The sequence below is a fragment of the Cupressus sempervirens genome, chromosome 11 (genome assembly GCF_028749045.1).
Source record: "Cupressus sempervirens isolate cs-2001-9-10 chromosome 11, ASM2874904v1, whole genome shotgun sequence".
NCBI lineage: Eukaryota > Viridiplantae > Streptophyta > Pinopsida > Cupressales > Cupressaceae > Cupressus > Cupressus sempervirens.
The window spans coordinates 85,265,918-85,284,433 of record NC_143128.1 but is presented as its reverse complement, the minus strand read 5'-3'; the positions used below and the strand labels follow the sequence as shown (position 1 = coordinate 85,284,433).

The 18,516-nt window shown below is 35.4% G+C and overlaps 1 protein-coding gene across 4 annotated transcripts in view; it reads right to left on the bottom strand.

Moving 5' to 3' along the window:
- The window catches only part of LOC149528339 (uncharacterized), a 241,127-nt gene that overhangs the window by 137,333 nt on the left and 85,278 nt on the right, over positions 1-18,516 (bottom strand). For 3 of the 4 annotated variants that reach the window (XM_089811308.1, XM_089811304.1, XM_089811306.1), the window contains 8 exons: positions 10,002-10,150; positions 9,260-9,374; positions 9,034-9,149; positions 7,769-7,850; positions 7,437-7,600; positions 6,464-7,004; positions 6,019-6,291; positions 2,443-2,601 (listed from right to left, as the gene is read on the bottom strand). In XM_089811308.1, coding sequence (XP_089667434.1) covers positions 2,443-2,601; positions 6,019-6,291; positions 6,464-7,004; positions 7,437-7,600; positions 7,769-7,850; positions 9,034-9,149; positions 9,260-9,374; positions 10,002-10,150 — 1,599 coding nt within the window. The remainder of the gene's footprint in view (positions 1-2,442; positions 2,602-6,018; positions 6,292-6,463; positions 7,005-7,436; positions 7,601-7,768; positions 7,851-9,033; positions 9,150-9,259; positions 9,375-10,001; positions 10,151-18,516) is intronic. The other variant, XM_089811307.1, reaches the window with a different exon arrangement.

Below are 18,516 nucleotides of genomic sequence, written 5' to 3'. Positions count from 1 at the left end.
AGTTGATAAGTGTGAATTCAGGAAAGCTAATTTACATTACCTTTCAGCTCCATGGAGAAGACAACACAATGTTGGGTCAGCAAACACAAATTCTATGTGAGGATATGAGCATTACTTTGCCAGTGATGTCATGTAATGTCCCCTTTTAGGATAACTTAGGCTCATGGTACAATTACTTATATTTCTTAGACTTCTACTATCTAATTTGCAATTATACAATTAAAATAAATACGTAGAAGATAACAATGAATAATACTGCTATCTCTGATATTCAACTATTGGTATTGCTTGCACTTTGGCGCAATGATCCTTGCTACAATATGATTATGAGATTTAGATGAATAGAATTGCTTATAGAATGCAATATTTTATTTTATTATCACTTATAGCGATACAAATTCTGTTTCAAATGTAATCCTTAAATTATTGAAATCTAGTCTTCTTATTGCTTATAGCAAATGTTTCATGTATCTGATATGCTGTTAAGCAAATTTGAAATGCTGCTGTCTGATATGAACAAATAATACCTGCAAAAGGGGTGCTGTCTCTAATTTGATCTTTTAAATGTATAAAACCAATAATGCCAATAGGCAATTGATCAATACAAAGAAGATACACGGTGGGATAAGTAAGTCTTGCTGTCTGTTCTCATCAGATTAAACATTCAAAATATCAGGCATTGTGACATTAACTCCTTCGGGCATGTGATCATGTCCTCTTGTCTCTTATATAACAGTAATTCAATCTGGATGTTTATTCTAATATAACAGTGACTAATCTAATTCTCTCATTCTAATTTGACATCAATGACAAAATAGTCTTTAAGTCTTAACAATAAGGAGGTGCATGTCAATATGATTGATTATCAAAACAAATGGAATAAATTTGTGTTTTATTTGGTATCACTGGAGAAGGGAAAACTATATCTTTGAATGTGCTGCTTACCAACATACCCGTGATCAATATGAGAACCAACCTAGAGGAAGGTTATCTAAGCCAAATTTTCAAGGAAGCAAACATTCACAAAACTACCAATTTCATGACAAAGATCCATAATCGAAGAGCTCATGTTGAGAAGAACACAGAGATTGTTTAGGATTTGATTCTTGGCACCTTAGACAGTTGGTCACGTGGATGTCATTAAAAATCCTTCATTAATTCATATCAAAACCCTTGATTCATGTGAAATCAAAGCCAAACGGAAGTAGTTATCAATATACTCTATAACACAAACCTTACAATACAAGAATAGGCAGATATCTGGTTTAGGCAAACAAAGGGCTACCAAAGGATTATCTAGCAAGTGATGGATTGAAGTACAAACTGGATATGATTAAGAATAGCTTAATGCAGGCAACACAAGCTTTAGGAATTGCTGTTTGAATGACTCAATACATGGTTTGGCTTAACAAGGGAGTAACTGATTGTTGGGAAAATATATTATCAATACAAATTCAATATTCTTGTCTTTGAAACACAAAACATCCTGTATGAGAACATGCAAATGAATGAATGTTGGGCACAACTTTTACATAGGTACCATTAATGCAGATAGCAGATTTCAACCAAACAACAAGTACGATCCCTCCTAGCCACATATTTTCCGATGGAAATCTTTGGGTTGTGAGATCATGATAGCAAAAGGAGAGGAAGCCAAGTCAACTACATGAAGGACAAAAGGTACAAAAGCATACTACTTCGCAAATGTATTTGCACAAATAATAAACGAAATCAAAAGGTGAGGTAAACAACTCAAGTGGGTAAACTGGAAACAAGTGTAGAGTAATGATTTCTATGAAACAAAAACTGAGTCATCTGTTGACAAGAACACTACATACTCAGGAAAGAATGATATTCAACCATACATTGGCACTAGAGAAATTCATAAAGAAGAACCTTATGATTTGTCAACTGTAAAAGCAAGGCAAAATTTAACAAAGTAAGCAACTGGGGAGAATTGAAAGCATCGTTGAAAACTCATAAAGAAAACACAATCAATCAGTGACAAAATATTAACAGAAAGCGAATATTAACCTATATTAGCAAAAGAGACCAAGCAGATCTGTCTAAGTCAAATGTCAAATTTGAAATTTATGTGATGGTACAATCATAAATGACTAATCATTTGCTTTCAGTCCCTTAGACCCTTTTGGGGTCTCTTGTTGGAAAATGGACATTCATAAAACTATTTTATCTTATCAACACCAATCTCTCACATAAACACACTGGGTTTTTTATAGCAGCTTCTATAAACATTCTTACACATCTCTTAATAAAATAAATAAATAAAATAAAACACAAAAATCTTCCAACATTACATAGCAAACAAGAAACTAATAAGTGGCAAATCACAAGAAGCAACAGGTATATATATGCATGTGATAGATATTCCATATATTTCCTTACTGATCTGCTTGCAAGAATGTGGAGATTCAAGCTTACCTGATCAACATCATCTATGATAAGAGCATTCCTATGATTTTGCCAGAGCTCTCGAAGCTTGTTAATACATTTGAGGTTTATTTGGCATTTCTGTGCACCTTTCATCCAGTCAGGAAGCTTTTTCAACCTTGAAAAAGCCTTATTTCGGAGTGTCTTTGCCTGCAAGATAAAATAAACATTAAGGCTAAATTTAAACCTCCATATAACTAAAAAATAATAACATAACCACTTGGGTTGCCAGTGATAGTTCAAGCCCAACATTCTTAATTATGCCAGCTACCATGTGAATACCAATTATATAGAATACATGAGGAAACTAGGTGCACCCAAATGGTAACCTTGGCCAGAACAAATACAGCTAGAAATTAGTGATTCTACTAAATACGGGTTTTAGTAAACAAGCCGCATTTAAACAATAACTTGACACAATAATAGGAGATGAAATATCTGACTTCAATAGTAAAAGGAACAAACACATGATTGTTGTATGCATAGTTAAGATAATACTTTTGGGTCCAAGAGTGATTTTTTTGTGGAATAATCTATATGAGGCTTACAAACTAAGAAGGCAGTCTAGTGGAGTGGCTGCAACAAAAGAAAAGGAAAATTATCCTACAGATTATATTAGAATCTTGTGGAAGAAAATAAGAGCCCCTACTTTTAGGTTTAGATATTAAGGGAGTGTTGTCACAGTGGGGCTGAAATTTCCCCCATCAGCTTCCTAATTTTGATGCCAGCCGTCATTCATGGATAATTTTAAAATTCTTTCCTGTAATTTTTTTAATTTAGATATACAATGTGAATTTCACTGTGCATATAGCCTTTCCTAATAAATAATAAGTAGACCACCAGCTTCTTGAAAATTTCCTTTAAGCTTGCCCATTAAAAAAATATCCACGCAAATATTAAAAAAGCTATTAATCTCAGCAGCACCCACTCATATAATTTGAAAAGCTCCCCTCATGGTACAACAGCCTTGGCTCTTTGAAAACATGGCATATCCATTTCAAACCTACAACTGCTTAACACGTAAAGAAACATCATTAATTAATTTAATGAAAAGTTCCATGTACTAAAACATACCAGGATAAGCTTAAAATGTAAACCACATTAGTTTAAATTTGAATTTACATACAAAGAGGTGCTCATCCAAAACCATACCAAATTAGGCTGAAAATGTCCACCACATTGAGTCAATTACATTTTACTTAGCATTATTGTGGCCTTACATTGCTTTGCTTCTCATGCATTGATCATGCCACCTCTCTTCCAGATTTCACAACTGGTCCCTAAAAATGGCCATTTCTTCACCAACATGAATGGTTATTGTTGTCAATCCATATCCCAGCTAGCACTTAGTCTCTTGTAGATGCCTTATTCTTTGACACGACAATTATTTTTATGCTTTAACTATAATTTTGTAATGTCCCCGTTTTTGGCAGATCTATGCAGTTGGTGGAGTTAGCTCATCATAGTGACCCTCATGAGCTGACAAGGTGTTTTGGGGCTCCAAGCTGTAGATTTACTATTTTTAGCAGGTCTATTTTTGGCAATGCAATGGGTGGCTTTGGTAGTTGGTCGTCACCTACAGTAAATTAAGTTAAAAATTGCATGATCTCTTATTTATTCATTAATTATTAAGTTGCCTTATTATAATACTGACATTAAGTGATATTTCTTAAAAATGTGATGAAAAATTTCTAGTGTTGAGTTCTTTTGCGAAACTTCCACAATTTCTGAAGTGGAGTTTTTTAAGATACTTTGGGCCAACGAAAGAAAATAAATGAGAGCCCATTTCATTAGGAAAAGCACACTTGAAAATATATTTGCTTTTGTTGCCTTCATGGCTTTTTCCTGAATTCTGAAATGTGAGCCCTTGCTGAAGTATAAGGGTCTCTGAGTTTCTGATGTTTGAAGTCACTGCTGATGTATAGTGGCTTCACTGGTCAAATCTCCTATCTATCATTATCTGCGTTTGGGAGATTGGCGATATAATTCTGGGATTCATCTCTGAGTATTGTGGCAAGTTGTTGTTGCTATATAGCAATTTGTTTGGAGACAACTTTATTTGGGGAGGATGATATTATCGGCAAAAGTTTGTTATTGCATTGGGATTAGTAAAACATGTTTTAAGGGTGTGTTTCAGTAACCAGAAGGGGGTTTTGTTATGACGTGACATTTTGGTGGCACTTTGGTACCTTTATGTACACTCTGTTGGGAGATAAGATTAATTCAGTATTGGTCATTGCTATCTATCTCGTGTATTGGCATATAATGTACTTGAAACATTGATGAAATATAATTTGGTTCCTAAAAAGCATTACATGTCTTGTATCTTGTTACTGTAGTGTGCCTTAGTCCAGCTTACCATAGGCGATAAACAATAATGAAAGGGTGGTATTCATATGAACAGTGGTTGTCACAAATTGATTCAGATTCTTATATTACAATTTACAGCAGATAATGATAAAAGGTTTTTGACAAGTTTGATCATTAATCAGATTTAAAGACTTGTGTAGATTTTGTATTATTGATGCTGACAATTTTTGCTACAAGAGATCTGGTTGCTACAGGAAGTTTGAAGATGTAGTATGCAAATCGTTCTTGAATCCAATGTTTTGTATAGAAATAGAGTAACTCTCTGAAATAAATTATTCATTTTTGTACTTTAAGGACGTCGGTGCTTCTAAAGATGCTATGTGAGGCGGTTTGGCTATGTGAGGCCTAATGAATGCTATTTGAGGCAAAAGGAAATGCTATGTGAGGTAGTATGGCTATGTGAGGCCCAATGTATGCTATGTGAGGCACATTTCCTAAGTGAGGCATAATAAAAGGATTTGAGAAAGTGGTTTTTCATCCACTATAAATATGGTGTCCATGATCTGATTTTGTATGCTAGTCATGTTGTTAATTTTATCTTGCACCTAAAGCACATATGATTATTATTGTTAACTGATCCAACCCCCCTCTCGGTGATCCTGGTATTCCAACAAACTTGTGCTTTCTAGTGATTATGGCTCAGTTGGGTCAACTTAGATGCCCTTTACTGCTACTACATCCTCTACCTGAAGGTGGATAAACTTGGTTCCAACCTCCAACCTCCAATTCTTTTTGAAGGAAAGCCAATGACGACTACACGTTCTGGATCTAATGCTCAACAAGAGGCCTATAGACAAAGAATAGGTAATGAATATATATGCTCATGCAAAATGAGTAAATTCATCTCCTAGAAAACAAATAGACGAGAGAGAACAGAATTCAATAATAGACCAAGCTGAAACTATAATTTACGATATTGTTTATAGCTTAAAATATACTGACTTATGTTTCTGAAATACATCATTTTAGCCTTGAAGGTGAGAAAGAAAAGCAGCAGTCATGAATATCAAGAACCAAACAACAATAAAGAGAGTACAAGAATGTTAGAGCTATATAAACCAATCATGCTTCCTATTCATAGTCATTTAGAATGACACCAAAAATAGCTAACTTTTAATTAGATTTCAGTCTCATCTTCCCATATACTTTAGAGAAAAATAGACAGCACAATTAATTTGTTTGTGGCTAAACAACCACCTTTACTGCTTGCTGAGTACTAGCTCGATGTTGTGCTTCCTCTTTGCGAATTTCATATGCTTTCATTAGTTCCTTGGAGGTATTTGAAGATAGGATGTCTGTACTTTCTAGTTCCCATGTACATTGATCGTAACCTAAACCTTTCCATTTGACATACCATTCAACACAAGAATCTGCACTTTTTTCCCCCTGTTCTTCTGGATTTGCACAGAGTAACGATCTCTTGTGTATGAGCCGATGTGGTTCAGTCCATTCAGGATTCCATTTAGGAGCCTGCAAAAATATACTTTGTATTACACTAAATATAAAAAATCTAACCTTGAACTGAAAGAAAGCAGCTTCACAAATATACAAAATCACTTCTACTTCATCAATTTTTAAAAAGCACCATTTTAATTGATTCAAATTTAAAAACGAACAAACAGGGCATGTCTTATTAAGGCACCTTTCCTTCCTTTCGTTTTTTCTTGAAATTGGCTAGTTTCTTTGGTGCTTCATTAATAAGCAACTTTTCATCCACCCAACGGTTATGAAGATGAGAAAGCCCTCTATATTTAACAAAATATATCTTCTCTTGCTTATTAGAGATTGTTTTATTTGTAGTCTCAATTGGAAGCTCACTTTGTCCAACAGTCACTGAATCACAGCATAGCTCTTCTTTATTTCTATTATTCTCCCTCTGATCTTTCACTGACGTTGAACTATGATTGAAGCAACCAGTGCGATCCTTCCCAAAATTGTGATGCACTTTTCTTCCGACTGAGACATCCCTTTCAGCTACCTTTCCAAGTTCATCTCGTTCAGCATCAAGATCTTTCATTTCCCATATCGATTCAATTCCTTGACAAACTGAATGCACACCATGTGATACTCTTCTATATGCACAAGTTGGGCAATACCATGCACCAAGAGGAACTCGCACCAATGGAGGTTTCAGGCAATTGAGATGGTAAGTCATGTTACAATTTTGCCCATCACAGCACCTGCTATAGCCAGAATTTTTATTATGATTAGAAGATGCAATGAGAGAAATTGCAGTAAAATATAAATAACAATTATAAATTAAATGCCTTCCTCAATTGGAATTTGTCTGATACTTTTTAGATCATCTATTGGCAGCATCCATACAGAATCTAGATGTACTAACATACAACATTAAAGGCTGCCAGCCATAAGAATGTGATTCACGTGAAAATTTATGCATACACAAAGTATAACACAAAATTTAAAAACAAATTTGTGATATCCAAGCTTAGGAATAAAGGGAATAGACAGTTAAACATGAAGCTACTGTTAAAACCATTCCAATGACATTTGCATGTAAAATTTAACAAAAACAACCCTAGTATTTTTTGGAAGTAATTAATCAAGTTAAGAAATGAACAGCAAGATAAGCATTAGTAATCTGAACAACTTACAGGAGTTCGCCACTTTTTTTACATATTTGGCAACTGTTAATTATATAATCACTCAGTTTAACTCCAGAAGCATGCATCAGGGCTGGTGCTGGTAAATCCGCAAGGTGACCTTTTCCTGTTTCAAGAAAATCCACCCCAATTGTGCCCCTGAGCTTCATAGAACTCTGTATACATTCCATACCAGCAGGCATAAATGTTATTTCGAAGAACCCAAAAAAAGGATCATGATGCATCACCTATAATGAGCAGCAACAGTACCATTTCTGAGTATATCTGCTACTTATGACTAAGAATAACCATAATATGATGAGACCATTGCTCGAGAAAAATACCTCTACTTCACATTCTTCAGCAGCAGAATGGTTGGTGTTGGGGTATGAAACCTTCTTGCTTAACTGTTTTCCCTTCCTGCATCTAATCAATTGACAATGATGTCTGTCATTTACAAATATATTGCATAGGTCATTTACAAAAGGACAAAATTCATGATCTACCTACTACTGGTAGGGGAAAAAGATATTTGGGTTATCAATTTGTAGATGATACAATTCTAACTATTGAGATCAAGTACATCAGAGATCTTCATAGAAGTACTGACTAGCTCTAAAACAGCTAGAAAGTAAAAGAGAGTTTCATATAACCTTCATCAACTCAAGCTTAACCACCAAGCTCAGAATCCTCAAATACTACAAGGGCACTCTCCCACAACAATATTTACATATCCAGATACACAACAAACACTATAGAGCTTTACCTAATTGATAAATGTAAAGTCCAAAACAGATTAACCTGATAGAACAACAAATGCCCCATGTTTCTTGTAAAAGCTAAGTTTATAAGAGCCAGTCTATGATCTAGGACAACTTTTCTGATATCAACCATAGATCAAGAGTTCTATAAGTACACAGCAAATAAATCAGTCAGTTTTTCTAAAGGTGAGTGTTCGTCTGATATCAACCATACTTCAAAAGTTTTGTGAGTACTGGCCAAATTAGTCAATTTTTTGAAAAATGTGATTACTCATCTGATATCAATCATTTTTCAAAAATTCTGAGTACTCGCCAAAATACTCAGTTTATGAAAATGGTGGGTAACTCATCATAAATTTGTAAGCTGTCTTGAACATCAAAACTCACAAGTTCTTTGATAAGTCCAAATAAAAAATCACTTGGCTAACAACATCACAGGGTCATCTCTCAATCCTCCCCAAAGTTCTCCACAACTATTAGCTTTGATATCTAATTTCTATGAAACTATATGCTCCGTTGTCCTTGCAATGTTCTGTGTAGTTCTAGGTCACCCCCAGATATTGTAATCCAAGACTGCTTTCATGCACGCCACTCCATTCCACAATACAGCTATGGTCTATGGCAATTTATTAGAGGTAACCTCAACCCTTTTTCATCTCATACTTCATCTTTTCATCAAAAAGAAAGAATATACAACCCAGATCCTAATTACCCAGATTAGAAAGACAAGAGTCCCTAAAAAGAAAATGCCAGATCAGAAAATGCAAGCAAATTATCTAAAATTGACAAAAGCCTGGCATTCATTTTTTAGGGAATGAAAGGATGTATAAGGAAAGAATTCATCATACTTTTGAGTTACAACTGTGTGAGCTACTCCATCCATGTCTGATTTTCCTCTGACTACATTCTTCTGCAAAGGAATAGCTGGCTCTTCTTCTTGTCTTGCTGATTCAACTTGATTTTTCTGAAAACCGGCATAAAAATTTGGTGTCAAAGAGAAAAGGTAATACACAAATGCAGTGCGGAATAGCATAGTTGTTGATGTTATCATTACCATTTTAAAAGTAGCCTCACCTTTTGCAATTCATCTTGATATAGCTTATATGCTTTACTAACAGAATCTAGAAAGCACTTGCTAGTTTGACTATTTTTAAGTTGGTCATAGTTCTCTCCAAATGGACGAACAGACCTGGAAAATTTGTCATATGAACTTACAATTAAAAAAATAATACTGTACTCATCCTATCAGTATTAACAGGAGTGCTTCCACAACATGATCAAACATAGATCTTTCAAAATAATAAGCTTCAAATTTCAACAGTGTATTGTTCTAAATTACTTAAACAAGATTTTTTTTTCAAATGGGGGGAACTCAATTCTATGGGCGAGACTGGGTTCCTGTATAGAATTGTAGGCAGTGCCAATAGAAACGACTGAGTCTTCTTCATAAACTGCTGCTGGTTCTGGGCTGGTGCTGGCCTACGCTCTGGGTTTCCATTGGTTTTGGCGCCAGGTATTTGGATGGGGGATGGGTAGCAGTAAAGCAAATAGCTCTAATAAGGCAGGCGGCCTCTCTTGTACAGGAGCCCCTAGGGCAGGTGGGACCATTGATTTCTATGTTTAGACAAGTGGAACGCATGTCCTACTATTCTATGGGGCCCTACTATTCTATGGGGACCCATTAAAGTTGGTGGCCAATGAATTATAAAATGACAAAGAAACTTCCTCGTGGTGAAAGGCTTCTAACCAGACTAAACAAAAAAGATCTATGGAGTGATAAACCAAAATAATTTAAACACTAAAAAATACCACTTACCTTGCCTCCACAAGTTTGGAATCCTTTGTTGAATCATCGGAGTAAATAAATTCAGCTAATTTCAACCCCTTATTAAGACTCACATTATTTTTCTTCCGTTGACCAGACTGCATCACAATGAAAGCAGGCCACCACCTCCCCTTTTGTATCTACAAGCCACAAACAATGGGTTCAGAAAAATGATAAACACATCTTTCATTGTAGTTCAGATTTTACAAACATATTCCTATCTCTACATTATAAAGACATATTTAAGCAACAACGATTACTCCCTTTAAAAATTAACAAACCAAAAAATACATGTTAACCAAATCTGAAAAAAAAGTTTGCTATGTAACTTCAGTATGACAGGCATGAAAAATACTCATGGGTTCATTAAGGTCCAATTTAGGTGTTTTGCAAATCAAATACAGTCAATGTAGAACCAAATGCATTGGCTTCTTCCTATAAACCATCAGATATTATTCCAATGTCAAACATAGACTATGTTCAGTCAATGAATAATAAATACAAGACTATTATTCTACCTTCCTCCCCCCCGCCAAAAAAACACCAGACAACATAAAATAATATGGGACGATGAAACAAATGGCATTCCACAATCAGTGAAATGCTAACACCATACAACATAAGAATAAGTAAAAATAGAGGCTACTGACATGAATGACATTCTGCAAAGAAGCCACGGTGCAGTTCTACCCATGTTAGCTACACGTAATATTTGGCAAGAAGTAACAAAAGGCTACATAGGCCTCAACACTTGCAATGCATCAATGTAATTAAAAGTGGAAAACCATGACAATAGCAATATCTTGCTTCCTCCTTTCTCAGCTAGTTTATATCAGTGTTCAAAAGAGCTTCAGCATGGCATGACAAAGGGATGCATGGATGGGTATGGGAATGTGAGAACCATGGAATCAAATTAGGGGACAGCTGGAAGTCAGTGGTGTAAATACAACATAATAGCTACACTAAAATTATAAAAACCTATATAAGAAATTGCAATTCATCGAAGTATTCTTTTGTGTAAAATTTTCAAGTCAAAATGTAAATATTAAACTACTGAGACAACGAATCAATTGAACCAACAATCAATAATGAATTAAAAAATCTAAAAAAAACAATATATTGCAGAGTAACAGACTAATGAAGAAATTCAATCTGAGTAATGGGGAACTTCATTCAGGATGACAAATAATGAAAATCAAAATGGTTTCACCTGGTGGCTAACCATAACTATTACTGAATCTTATTTAAGAGCAGGTAAAGCTTTACAAAGAACATAGACATTTTAAGTAGATGCCATTGTAACACATGCACAATCACATGCTTCAAACTAATCCATCCAGTAAGAATTATTTTACGGTATATACAAAGTAAAAATTCTTACTATTTGCAAGCCTATTGAACCCTTGTAATTTCCCTTCCTAGACACAATGAAATATAACTATCGAGTTGCACAGCTCTAGTAACACGTGTAATGTCCCCTTATGTTAATACCTAGAAAATAGGGACAATTAACTCACAAAGTTCAATTACAAAAGACTTTAATTACACTTAGAATGATGATAACTAATGCTGCTTAATTGCAAGAACGATAAATTGGGAATTTTTTGATGCTACCTAAATAAAAAATCAGAAATTGATTTTGTGAAATTGATAGCTTGCAACTAAGATGTTAATGATTTTAGGATGAAAGTTGTGTATCCTTTGTAAGAGTTCTCACAGATTGACTCCTTTCAGCTCTAAATTAAAAGCTTTAACGATTACCTTCTTACTAATATGAATATTCCTCTTATTTCACAAGGATTTCCAATTCATTGATCAAGATGGGTGGTTTTCAAAATCAAGATGGCAATCAAGAAGTAACATATTATGCATAAAGATCTCTTGTCCCCGTAGACTTCCAAGTCGCCTTGTTTGTTCTCAAGTTCATTGTGAACCTTTGTATTCGCAATCCTGTTTTAAATCCAAAGGTCCCCATGTCTTTGAGTAAATCGGGTTTTAGTCCTCATGCCTTGTCCAATGTTTTAAATGAATAACCTTTGCATGTGTCAGGTTTGTACGTGTTACACATTTGTTAGCGAATCGTTAAGTGAGATGTCTTGAACCCTTGTACCACTTGGAACCATTTGAACCACTTTGTGCCAAGTTCATAATGGTTCAAACAGGTTTAACAATAAGGTATTGTAGGTAGCATGCAGGCAGAGGTGGGAACCACGGTCACTAAGCAACGGTTGATGTTGAACTGTTCTGAACCTTTTTGTACAAAGTTCAAAAGAGTTCAGAAGGCTTTGGCAAGGTTTTAAAGTGCGGTGATATGATGTGATCGTATCGTTAATAAAGGCTGAAATAAATTAATGATGCTACGGCAATCATTGAAAGTTGTGACTTAAGTGGAAGGCATGCTTGGCAATGTATGATGTAAGCAAAAAGGCGACTAGCACAGGTAAACTAATCATTATGCGGTAAGGTTAAGTTTACGTAATAACCTATCATTAATAACACCTGTCGTTAAGAGTCAAATCAAGAATCGCTCTTACATGCAAATCTTTTTATTTTCATTTCCTGAAATTTGTCTTCATTTCCCCCGTCAATTCAAAAGCTGTTATATAATCATGGTAAATTGGTGATTTTTCTGCAAGTGTGGAATACGGTGGTGAGACAGAGGAGTGCAAGGAGAAGAACTTACTAACCCAGCGAGTTCAAGGTAATTATCTGCAACTTTTCTGGTCAATGTTTCAGAAATTTCCTTTTGCTTAGAGCCTGGAGAGTTGTCGCTTGCCTGCGAATAAGTCATGAGGTCCTCCTTATATCTGTTCAGCAATGTCACTAGTATGAACTGTAGAGGACCAATAATTAGTGACACGTACCTGAAGGGGGCAGATGTAGAAGTTGTTAGTGAGAAGCTCGCTAGTAACCTGACTGACCCCTTTGCCTTTGAAATCCTCTCGAGTGGCTTGTTAGCTGCAACAGCCTTCCCACCTGCAGTTGTGAATCCAAAATTGATCCAGGAATGTATAAATCATTATGATATCAAGGCTAGGTGTATAAGGAAATGCAATGGTGAGGTATTAGTTTCTGTCAATCGAGGGACAAGAATGTCGGTGCTCAAAATATCAGAAGAATCCTGCTCAGAATTCACTCCTACACAATCCTTGGCCAAATTCAAATTGTTGCCCAAGAAACACCGTAGTGTCATAGCAAGGCATTGGACAGAAAAATTCTGTAAAGAGAGTTCCCGCTTGCTTAAAAGCCTCAACAAAGACCACATGAAACAACACATCCATGACCTGCTAGTGTCATTGCATAGAGTAAAAGGTTCCTCTGAGCGAACCTATTTGATGATTGGATGTACTTCTACATAGAAATTATGCTAGAGGGAAAATAGTATCTGGACTGAGGAGAATTAATTGCGAATTCATTGAGAACAGTTCAAACTGTCACAAATGATCAAAAAGGACTTTTTTATGTCCCCCTACTTAACGTACTGCTTAGCCTGCACTCAGAACCTCACCAGCATTCCTCATGAACCTTGGGACACCAACATAACCATTTACTAGTATTGCTCCATGCTGTAAAGAAATCAGGTTCTGAAAAATTACAGAAGAGTACATGATGCATTTTTGGGGAAACTATGCCTTGAACTAGCAGGTGTTCCAGGAAGAAGAATGTCACTGGAAGCACATAGCTTAGTTCAAACATATGGTAGCTTCAATATTCAGTTCCCTAGGTTCACCTATATTAGGACTGGGGGTTTTGAAGATGGACCTGTTCAGTTACCAAGGTATGCATTAGATTGCTTTATACTAGCTAAGGTATGTTGTCAATTTTCTTTTGTAATTAGAAGGTTTCTTCCTGACAATAAATGGGAAATGGTTTTCCCCATTCAATTGGGCCAACTCTCCTATAAGTCCATGGAGGACGCAGTTAGTATTGGAAGCGATTTACGTAACTTTTACATGAAGTTTTAAGATGAACGAAAGGGTTTTGACAACAAGCAGTTTGTGAGGAGAGTCCTAGAGTTAGAAGGCTAGATAACACCAGTTCCTCACTTGAAGGAATTCTGGAAAGATTGTCAGGATGAAAAAGAAGTTGACAAAACGAGTCATTCCATGTTACTCTTATCTCAGGTTGCCTCCATGCAATTAAGAATGAATATTGATGGTGTGCAGGATAGCGGTTTTGATGTTGTAGAACCAAGATTTTTAAAATAGGGTGTTACATCCCCTATTTTGCTTAATTTTAAAATATTCTATATAGCTATTACGACTTCAAGCGAAGTTCATTTGATTGGTTAAATTAGTTATTCGTTATAGTTTCATGTGAAATTTAAGTGTTGGTTATATGTTATGATTCATGAGAATTAGGAATATTGGTTACCGTTATTATGTTATATGAATAGAAATGGTTCAACCAGTGTTACGGGACTCGGACTCGCCTCTGACTCGGAAAGTCAAAATCCAACTTGGACTTGGACTCGGCCAGGACTCGGCAAGGACTCGGAAAATTGAAAAACCCATGAAATTTAAAGATTTTTAAAGATTTAACGATTTTTTCATGCATCATTTAGTCAATTAACATCAAATACACAATAATTGAGATAAATAGAAGCTACTTAACACTTATACACAATTTTGCACAAATCGCATAAGTATAACAGCGAATTTCTAAAGGAAAAAAACTAAATAACATAATATAAAGTTGAAGATTGAAGATTTAAGATTCAATCCTTAATAAATTCGTGACATACCACAATATCATTTTCAAAATTAATATACACTGGAAAAAAAAAACACCTTCCAAAAAAAGAATTTTTTTTTTTAATTTAATTTAAAATTTAAAATAAATAAAAATTTGGAGTGTCCTGGGCTCTTGACTCAGCAGAGTCCTTGGACTCGGTGAGTCCATGTGGACTCTGCCAAGACTCAGCCGAGTCAAAGTCCAAAGGCAATTTGCCTCAAAAAGGCTGCCTCTGGCTCGAACTTACAGAGTCCTGGAACACTGGGTTCAGCTACAATGATTATTTAATTTTGATTAAATAATTTTGAAATATGTCATTCCCATGATAAATTTCTTTTTGCAGGAATGCAACAAAGGGGGAAACATTGCCTGAGAGGGAATTGGATATGGGGGCACCAACCTACCATTGAGCCAACAGGTATGAGTTCTAACCACCATGAACAAGGAAAAGAACTAGGCAAGCAAGGGTATACCGAGTGACCACCATGAGATAACTGGGTCAACCACACTTAATCAAATAAAAAAATAAACAAACTAAGAACAATTGTTACCTTTATGATTTGGGTCGACCTCAAAGCTTCCTTGTTATGGCAAACATGTTCTAATATAATGATACCATGGTACTTACATATACTTACATATATACGTACATATTGTTAGGAATAAGGTGTCTCAACCTTGTATAATTCCTATTCTTATTATTTGTTTTGTAAAATGTATTTCTTGCAAATAATGTTGATGTGTCGACATCTTGAATTGTGTGTAAGGAGATCATGGCTAAAACGGTTATGACGGATTCCTATGACACGTAAGAGCTATGTTAGAGAGATTCAATGACAGGTGAAGACATGTGGCAATTAAGATATTTGAGTACTGTACACTCTACCCCAATAGTGGTTCCTATTTAGGGTTCCTATTTTCTCAGAGAATGGTAAAACCCTAATACGGTTTATCTTTGGGAGTAGCCCTAAAGTGAAGCGCATATTATAAGCGTTTTTAGGGTTATGAAGAGATGTGATGCGAGAGAGTGTGTTGTTAGTACTGTGAGTTGCTATTGGAGTCTTCTATTGTCGCTGTTGAGCTTGCACTGCAAGTGTATTGTAACCTTTTGTTGAAGATAATACATTGTGCAGGTTCTGAAGGGGTGGGGTTGTTTTACCGAAAGGTTTTTCCCCACCGGAAAATCTTTGTGTTATGTGTTTCTTTCTTTGTCTATTTTCTATATGCATGGTTGGCTACAATATTGTTGTTTACATGATATTGAATCTATAAGTGTAGAAGATTTTAATAGGATTTGCATCATACTTTCCTTATGAGATTAGTGTAGGAAGTTGTTTCCGCACCTAAGTTTCCTTACACATGTGTATATTCAAATATGACGTACATGAATGTATACGTTTACTTAAAATATGACGTATACACAAGATACATATATTTAGAATGTTATGTATATGTGTACATACATATACAAATATATGTATATACAAGATAGTGTCTATATATTAAAACATTAAAAACAAATTGTTATTTCCATCTTACGTCAATGTTTTAATATTGTTTCCATCGGCCTTTAATGTCAATATAACTTATGATCACCACCTTCTAGTCATCTTGCACGTAACAGCAAGCCATCTTATAATAACAGCAAGCCATACCAGCTCATATTTTTTCTCCCTTTTGTACCTATGAATTTCTTTATGCTAGTAACAGAAACCCAATTCAAGTTCTTTCATTATCAGCGATCTCAACCACAGCGGAGGATTAGTACCTACAATAAGGAAGCCAAGCTAGGCCTTATATGAGCTTCTATCCAGCGGTTGGGCTGATGTAGCTCTAAATTTACAAGCTAGGTCATGCAAACTTTTGTATTATCTTTTCTTATTTATTTGATTTGAAGCTCTGAGATCGAGCATGCTACATGAATGAATTTATAAATTATATGAATAAGGTCAGTCGGACTAGGGTTCATGATTGTTTTTCATATGTTGATGATATCCAGAGTGATTGCTTAAAACAACTGCTTTACCTACTATATGTTAACTTGAATTCATTTCAGAACTTAGAATAATTTGGAAAAGAACTAAAATGCTGCATTTTTATTCAAGGGTGGAATAAACAATATGCCTCTAAAATGAAAGGGACACCTTCACAGTGAGTCTACACTATTACTTTGTATTGCCTTGCAATCTTTTCAATATCTACTCTAGGCCTAGGCAGGGCAAAGTAGTCTTGATTGTATTCAACAGATATTATCCAAAATTTATGATAGTCACACTATGATTCATTGAGGATGACCAGCGAGGTCGAGGTGAAGGGTGCGGGCTGGTAATATTTGATTGTGGGTAGATACCTGCAAGACAAGACGTGAAATAGATAACCAATTAAACAATAATGAACATAAGCAAAAATATTAAACTGATTCCGCTCATGGTGGTTAATAAGTATAAGTCTTGTTTGTCATGTCGAGCGGTAGGTGATCAGGTATAAAGTGCCCACGCAAATCCTTGGCCAAGGTAGGTTAGTGGCAATGCTTGTCGCAATAATCACTAGAGGTCAAGGTAGCTTGCAATCAGATAGATGGGTAGTTCAAAAGGACTCCACAACCTAGTTGTTTGTATAGTTGACACTCTAACACTAGGATGCTCAGGTGGTAGGACAAGTGGTGTCCCATGCCTAATCCTACACAGGCAGGGCCTTTCTCAGTTGAGCTTGTGTGGAGATGCTTAGGGTCTGCAAATGCAAGGTTAAGCCTTTGAGCATGCTTCTCCTCTCCACCAAGTATTAGGGCTTGCACAAGAAAAAGTCAGGATCTGCCTTCTTAAGCCTTCAAAATTATCAAGTATTATTCTTTTATGTACTCAATCAAGTTTAGTTAATTGTTACAAGTATTTCTTCATATTCATATAGTATTGAACATAGTTGCATGAGGACAGGGGTATTAGGTAACTCGGGTATTTTCGGTATGGGCATGGGTATGGGTACGACAATTTTTCAAAATAGGGGATGGCGGTATGGGTACGTCAGTATTTTTATTATAATTTTAATATTTTTATAGGAAACCTAAATATATGAGTCAAGACATTTAGAGTTTTCAAGAACAGTGATATGTTTGCAGATGTATAAGTTCTCACTGTTTCAGTTTCAAATTTGCAATATGTTTGAAAGAATATATATGCTATATGAAAATAAAAAATCGAAAATCTTATATGTTTTGAATCTCAATGCATAACAGCAAAGAAGGACTTAAAATATGAACAAGAAGATCATAAATCATTTTAAAACATATTGCAAATGATAAATATTGAACTTCTAACCTGAATAGTGATAAAGTTTAGCAGTTTACTCTTTAGTGCTAATCAATTGACAATATTGTATCATAATTTAAAACCGATGACATATTAAATCAGTGTTACCCCGGCACAGGGGTGCGGCGGTGCAGGGGGACGTCGGGACGAGTTTCGGCTGCGGGAAAAAAATAGCCTCAATTTGGGGACGCCGGGGGTGCGGCGGTGGGGGAGCGTGGGGGGGTGGGGGGGTAGGGGAGGAGGGGGAGTGGAGGGAGGGGGTTGCATAGTATATATATAATATATATGACTGAAAATGCTAATTATGAAATCATACTTCAATATATTATATAACATTAACATACCAAATATAGTTGAATACAATGAATAGAGAAAATTGAAATGTGATTCACAAACCATAAGTCCAAACTTGAAACTTCATAACCATTACTAATGACCATTTAACAAATTAACTTAGTTCAAGATGC